The 7,599-nt window shown below is 40.4% G+C and overlaps 2 protein-coding genes across 4 annotated transcripts in view; both read right to left on the minus strand.

The window, feature by feature from the left end:
• LOC106525263 (probable E3 ubiquitin-protein ligase DTX3) overlaps nt 1-539 on the minus strand; it is a 2,755-nt gene extending 2,216 nt beyond the window's left edge. The window contains exon 1 of the mRNA XM_014019434.1: nt 198-539. Within this exon, the coding sequence (XP_013874888.1) occupies nt 198-500 (303 nt within the window). The 5' untranslated portion in view covers nt 501-539. The remainder of the gene's footprint in view (nt 1-197) is intronic.
• A 1,252-nt stretch (nt 540-1,791) lies between these two features.
• Nucleotides 1,792-7,599, minus strand: part of dtx3 (deltex E3 ubiquitin ligase 3) — a 6,913-nt gene continuing 1,105 nt past the window's right edge. For all 3 annotated transcript variants that reach the window (XM_014019444.1, XM_014019460.1, XM_014019452.1), the window contains 3 exons: nt 6,416-7,218; nt 3,868-4,085; nt 1,792-3,735 (listed from right to left, as the gene is read on the minus strand). In XM_014019444.1, coding sequence (XP_013874898.1) covers nt 3,660-3,735; nt 3,868-4,085; nt 6,416-7,218 — 1,097 coding nt within the window. In that variant the 3' untranslated portion in view covers nt 1,792-3,659. The remainder of the gene's footprint in view (nt 3,736-3,867; nt 4,086-6,415; nt 7,219-7,599) is intronic.

Consider the following 7,599-nt stretch of genomic DNA (forward strand, 5'->3'; position numbering starts at 1 on the left):
ATCTATTAGTTTCTAAGCAGGGCAGGCTGTGTTGCCCTGTTTGGTCTCTGGTTCTGCTCCTCCATGCTGCGCTACCAGTGGACGGCATGGGCGGGGCTTAGTCTAGTGTTCTTATTCAAGTCTATTATTATATGAGACAACACTGCCCTCTAGTGGACAGACCTGAGCATTGCTGTAGAAATGATGATCAGCCTCACCCCTTGTATTCCCGCGGGGAAGCTGTACTGAATGGTAATGGACCCGCAACCCTCGTAGCCCGGCAGGCTCAGCCAGCTGCGGGTCACCGTCATCGTGCCCATCGGCTGTGTCCCCGTGTACACTCCGTGGAAGGTGTTACATATCGGGCACGCGGGCTTCACTTTAAAAACGGAGTCAATACACTCCGTGCAGAAAGAGTGCTGACACGTCAGCGTTTTCTTTTTCTGAATTGGGTCCAAACAGATGGCGCAGTCTCCGGAGCTCTCAACGTGAGGGCGGCTGTTCGGCGTGTTTTCCATCATTTTCCGGACTGTGACGACAAGTTTTCTCTCTCCCTCCCCCATGTCCTGCGKGTATGGCAGGCCATTTTAACATAAAATTGTCTTCGTCTGACTATCTGTTGTAGATATCTAAAAAGAAGTTTTGACTAGAAAAAAAACATAGATATATCTATGGGACTAACAACATTTTGGCCATGCGGAATGGTATTTAAGACACCTGTATTTGCATTTAGACTAGTCAGAAGAACAATTCAAGATATCTTAAAATAAATAGTTATAATTGCATTTCTAGATATCTCTCATTTAGTTTTGCTTAGCCATTATTTGCTTTCAAGATATCTGCAATTAAATGTGCACCAGTCAGATCTTTCTATGTGAAATCTAAAATAGGAAGATATCTTAATGATTTCACTTAAGATCTCTTTAATTTGAATTACGGATATTCATAAGGATATTCCAGATATTTTGAAAGTAAATAATGACTAGTAAAAACTAACAAAGATGTCTCTGACAATATATATTTTTCTTTTTAAGATACCTTAGCCCCAATACAACTAATTGGTAAACCTGTCATTTATACTAGTCATAATCTAATTAGAGATATAAGAAATGGGTATTTTGACCAGTTGCATATAATTAAAGATATATTTAACAACTAATACTGTATGTCTAGTCACAAACCAATTTCAGTTTTCTGGAACGTAAGCGTGGTTAAGCTTTTGTGTTAAAATGGCCTGCCATTCTCAGCTGACATGCGACGTCACCAAAATACATGTACCACGTGGTAGAAAGTGGAGCAAAACCTGAACACTAATTGGTTGTTATTTTGTTTTATGTGATAAACAATCTAACTTGTTTGTTTGTGTCAGCTGTTTAACACAATCGTGTCCTGCAGTGACAAGATACAAATCTGAGGTATTTATTCCTTTAAAAAAATGCTTTAAAAGTATTACAGAAAACACTTTAACCTCAAACCATTTTGTATTTTTGTCCTGTCAGCTTCTTTTTTTGATCAATACTTCCAAAAAATATAAGTACTTTTGTTTTCAATTAAAGGATTGTTTTAGGAAGAAATTAATTAATCAACTACTTAATTAATCAACTAATCAATCAACAAAACAATCAAAAAATACTAAAATACGGCAATCGACATGACTAATATTTTCTGAGTAGTATCAAGGTTTTTTATGATGTATGTAAAGGACTGAATTAGGATCAAAATAAGAAGAAAGTGTAACCCATCACCTAATTTCCCTGGAAACTGTCAGTAGTTCAGTTGTGAAAAACACTTTTTTTTAATTTAAGAACTACATTTATTGTCCCAGACAAACCAAAACAGAACTTTTTATTCAAGTATTAAAATGCGGGGCACATAATTCTGGATTTCAACAAAGTAAGAGCAAAACTCCTTTACAATCATTGTGTAACTCCGGGGAGGAGGGTTTCCTCTGTCCACCTGTTCCTCAGTGTGGTAATGCATAGAAAGGTTTGCACAGTAGCTTTAATAAACTACAATCCTGTGTCCCAAAACCAACTCAGTTGGTCCCTTAACGAAAACAAAGGGGGCAAAACAAATGGAAAGTATCAGATGAACAGATATGATCTATGCAGCCAAACAGGTCGCTGAACATCGCAAACACAAACGTAGTTATATCAGGGTCAGCATTTGGAAGATAACTATTTTGTGGAAGAAGAAAATTTGGTAAAACAATAACGTACATTTTTATAAACGGTGTCACATTTGTACGAAATGCCAACTGGTACAGAAACATAAAGTTTCTTAACATCAAAATACACCCCATCCTTCACTGAAGCCATCATGCTCGACTTCTTTCAAATCAAAACTGAATATAGAAAAGGCACAACAAAATGAGATTAGTATCCCACCTTAAATCAATTGTTCCTGCAACATTTTAACCCCAACATTGTTGTGGGTTCGATTTCAATGAATTTTCGAGCGTTAGCTCGTTTCAAATAAGAAGATCAATAGGCAAGTCTCCCAGTGTGACAGGGACTGAAGCATAGATATTTAAAGAGCTTTTGTGCCTTTGATTTGGTTCAAGTGGTCTATATGCCCTTAGTGGTTGACATCGTCATAAAATCTGGTAATCAAGAGGAGCGCGTTACAAGCAAGTGAGGTAATGGGCTCAACGCCTGGGAGACATCTTAAAACAACAGGAGTTACGGCTGGAAAAAAAACCCAGCAAGAACTGTTCGATGCATGCCAAAAAGTGCTGCAATGAGACATCGCTTCAACATTCCTCTTATTCACGTAGAAATATGTCTGGAGATGAAGATCACACACAAATGAAGTTTTCAAAGCAACTGGCTTTAACTTGCCCAGCCAATAGGTGATGGCTTCACAAAGCTGTTGGCCAGGAGCACCCTTCATCAATAAGAGAAGTAAAAATCCAAATTACTTCGACTTCACGAAAAAAAAACCCTAACTAACTTACCAAAGTGCCTGTGAGTGCTTTAGATTGTGGAATCAAAAAACAAAGTAAATCTGGTTCTAAAAAGCAGAGCTTTGTTGCCACATGAACCAAATACAATCATACAACAGATAATTAATAAACTTGTTCAAACTAACATTGTTGGGAAATCTAACCAAGGATGTGTGCTTTTTAGAGCTGAAGTCGGGGGTGGGGGTTGCTTTGCTTCAGCTGCTCCCTCTTGGAGGGGTCACCACACGGTGTGAACTTGAACGGAAGATTTGGTGTTTTTTTTTTTTACACTGGATGCCCGAAGGCCGTGGCACTGACCAATGAGCTACCGCAGGGAAGAAAATAAAACCTCAAAATAACAAACTGATTTCCCAAATAATAAACGATTACCATGAATCCCAACAAGCTCTTAAAGAATTGCATCCCATGTCAGGTCAGTTTCCTGCTTGAGATTTTCTGACACTGCATTTAATGCGTTTTCTTCCACATGTGGCATCAGATAGGCCGAACTCTGCAGAAAACAACAAATTAATAAAATGAACGATCAGTGGAGGMGATATGGGCTCTTCTGCAGCATTAGACGTCTGTCTCGTGAGGTTTTTGTCTTAAGCCATCTTTTATGTGGCGGGCAGACACAGAGCAAAACCTGAAGCTGAGTCGGGTCCACCAGCAAGGACTCAGAAAGTCCAATAGTCCTGGAAGAATCTGTCTCTTTTTTTTTCCCTTCTTAATTTGGTCAGTCTGCTGTGATGCCTTTCTCTCTGAGCTCCTCGGTCACTCGCACCAAATAAGTGGGGTCTGGGTAGCCAAAGCTGTGTGAGGAGACGTAAAAAGTCATCAGTCTACAGAAACAGGGCCATCTGCCCAGACAAGAAAAACATTACAATTTCAGTTATTCACTTCCAACTAAAACAAAAATAAATTTAAAATAAATCGATACATACCAGCGCGGCCCACCGAATATTGAGGTCTTGTGGTGAATGTCATTCCAGGTGATGACGTTTTGCAAGCCTGTAGTCATGGAGGTACCGATGGTGAAGATAAGGCGCTGTTCGAAGGCCCGGCGCAGCAGGCCCAGCACGCGGTTCCCCTCGGGGCTGTCAGGGAGGTAGGCCACGCGGTCTGTTCCTGGGTATCGAACACCAGGGTTGGGGTGTTCTAGCTGTTAAGATGAAGAAGAAGCAGCTTTCAGTGTCTTATAGCTTCGGTGAGGTCTTTAGAGGCACGATCTGGTCATTTTGATGTAACTGAGGCACAGAGGAAAGAGAATAAGAAATCTTTATCCAGTCTAGGCTAATAGCTAGCTGAACAGGCTGTGGTAGACAAAGTAGTTTCCTTACTTGAGTCAATTTGAGTCCTACTAGTGAAAAAAAATACTCCAATAAAATTAAATGTAGCTATGTAAAATTATTATTTACGGTAAGCTAAAGTCCTGGAGTATGTGCTTTCAAAAATACTTAATCACTGAAAGTACTTAAAATCTTAAAGTTTAACGATGCATTTCACCTGAGTGTAGTTGAGAATAATTGGGAAAAATTTCCACTCTATTGAACAGATCGGTAACTCCAAATATGTAATAATGCATTAGTCTTATATAGCACTTGTCTAGATGCTCAAAGATTTAAAATTTCCTGCATTATTCATTCACTCCTCAGACACACGGTGGTTGAAGTGTGGCTGCCATTCTGCACCTATACAGTCCCTCCAGACCACAAATAGATTTATACATGGGGATGTGGGGATTAGTCCCAGTGACACAATGACATTATGCGCTCAAGCAGGGATTTGAACCACCGATGCTCTGCTTTTAAGGTGAACATCTACCTACTGCACCAATGAAATCCATCTTCCTAATTATACCCCTTTTACAATAACTGTCAACTCATTTGGTCTCTACAGTCACCACTTCTAGACAATTTGATAGAACCTGGTATTAATTAAGGAGCTCTGAATCTGAGGTTTTTAGGTATTTGTAATATTTGTACCTGTTAGCTGAATTGAAAACAGCATTTGTTGCAATAAACTATAAATACTTGTACAAAACAAAATAAAGTTTATTGGTAGAAATCCATTAATAGAACAAAGGGACTAAAGGTCTAAAACGCTCTAACTTATATCTTAATACAGATCAGTCCATGTTCAAATCAGGACTAATCAGGATCTAAACAAAGAACCACAACAGTGCTGAAACATGTCTAGTATACCTAGTACGGCAATAATAGTAGGACAAAAATATTATTCTTCTCACAGCCGGATTAAAGCTGCTTCTCATCACCTAGTGTATAGGGGTGTAGAGGGTACTTTTATAGCATGTTTGTGGAACAAAATAAATGCAAACTACACAAACACATCCAAAATAGTAACTAAAGCCTTTAAAGAAATGTAGTTGAGTAAAAAGTATGATTTTTTTAATGTAGTGGAGTAAAATTAAAATGTTTTCAATAAAAATGCTACCTGTATAAAGTCAACTGTACTGAAGTGCATTCTGTACAATAAGTAAATTTACTTTGTTACTACCAACCTCTGTAAATCAAAGCCTGTTTGTTAAATATTTTTTCAGCCTTATAAAACTAATTTTCAAAAATGCCATGCCAGTGTGAAAGAATGCTATTTTAGTTACACCGTCACACTTTTGCATGTTGGTTTAACTTGTTGTCATTTTCTCAACCAAACAACAGTTAGTCTTGTCTGAACAAAGACTTGTGTCTTTACTTTTTTCATACTCTGTGCCTGCGGAAAAAAGGAAGCAATAAATTAAATTAGGTTCAAATCAATTTAAAAAAAAAAGTTTTGCCGTGTTACTGCAGTGACTGTGTAGCAGCAATGTGTGTTTGATTAAAAAGCTGCTGTAGGCAGGATGTTTGCAGGTCGTGTCCCTTTGCATCCATTTATAAACAGCAGTTTCTTCACTCGGTGACAAATCTCATTTAATGACGTGTTCGGGGACTTTACACCTGCTGGTAATTGATTTCCGGTTCTGGCAAACATGACGAACTTCAGAGACTGCAGCTTTCTAACCACAAAAACCTTTGTTCGAAGGAGGAAACATGATGCCCGTAAAAGCTGTTCCTCTCAGAGCACAGGAGGTTATTCCCAGTCAGCAAACTGCAAACGTATCAGTCTCAAGTTGTTTTGTGGCTCAGTAAGTAAACAGAATGTGTAGGATTCTGTCAAGCAGTTTTATTAGAAGATATTGTTTAATTAGAAAATAAATGTTGGAAAAAAATGTTAATCATACGAATAAAATAAAAAATCACAGCTTTTGTGTTTACCAGATTTATGAGTGTAAATGTACGTCTATTCTCAGACTCTTCATGGAAACATTTACCAAGTAAGTTTTATTTTGAAGGGACAAAAAGGGTCTCAAGATTTCATTGCTAGTTTGATGATTAGTGATTTATATCATGTATCCAAACATGTGAACTGAGTTTTCCTGTATACATAAATGATTATTAAAACAGAGCATCGGTTCTTTAACAGTGCTCTACTTACTGTCTGTAAGCCGGGAGGGAAGCTGTAGATGATGCAGATGCACCCGAAGCCTTCATGGCCAGGAAGCCCCAGATCAGGATCTCTCTCCACAATCATTGAACCGTTGACAGGCTGGTTCCCAATCAGCTGCCCGTACACAAGTCGACACACAGGACACGCTTTCTTCACCTTAAAGGCTTGTTCCAGGCAAGAGCGACAGAACGAATGGCCGCATTTCTCCAGCGTGGTCTTCTCAACGATCTCCCCCATGCAAATCGAACAAGTGTTGCTGTCCTCGGACTCGGTGTGGGAGGTCATGCCCGGGTCCAGGTCCTTCTTCTGGGATGCCTCGTGGAGCGCAGCACACGCCTCCTTATCAACGGGCTTCCTGAACCTCTGCTGCTGTCTCTGGGAGCGCCGGGGTTGGGGAGGTGGAGGCTGGAGAAGGCTCCCCTCGACATTCTGCTCCAGGGCCCCAACACAAGGCAGCAGGACCCTCTTCCTCCGGGGGGCCCCTTCCTGTTTGCTCATTTCTTTCCGGGCACATCGGCACAAGTCTATGAAGGCTTTCCGCGTCTCGCTAGAGATGGGTCCATCCATGGCTCCGGATCTGGCGTTCCTCAAGCCGTCCACGGGCTGCAGTCGCACGGCACAGCAGCCCCCCCTCTCGCCTCGCCTGATGATCCCAGCGCTCATCCCCTGCTTGTGCTGGAAGTCAATGAGCCACGGCCGCCCGGCTGCAGCCAGGTAGTCCCACACCGCCTGGGAAACCAGCACCTCGTCACTGCCCTGGCCAGCACGCACACTCATCTCATCAGAGGACACTGCACACAGGAGCACAAAATTAAAAATAAATAAAAGTCACAAATGAAAACCCTACCAGTACTTTATAGTTTAATAAACTCCATGTTATGGTGATGCAACAGCCCATTTTAGGACATGCATTATGAGGGATTATGTTAGCTTTTGCTCTGACATGGCTGTAAGAGTTTTATCCTCTGGCTGTGTTGTGGTTCAGGCCAGATGAAAGCAGCACAAAAAAACATGTTTGCAGCATGAAAAAGTCAATTAACAGTTTTTTTTTAAAAAATCATTGTAACTATTAATTGTGACAGCAGACAGAAGCAAACAGGATGAGAGCATATTAGCTGCTGGGATAGTCAGACTGTAAACAAAGAGAACTGCTATGACAGAACAGGTTATAT

Source organism: Austrofundulus limnaeus, unplaced genomic scaffold, assembly GCF_001266775.1.
Source record: "Austrofundulus limnaeus strain Quisiro unplaced genomic scaffold, Austrofundulus_limnaeus-1.0 Scaffold3, whole genome shotgun sequence".
Classification (NCBI taxonomy): Eukaryota; Metazoa; Chordata; class Actinopteri; order Cyprinodontiformes; family Rivulidae; genus Austrofundulus; species Austrofundulus limnaeus.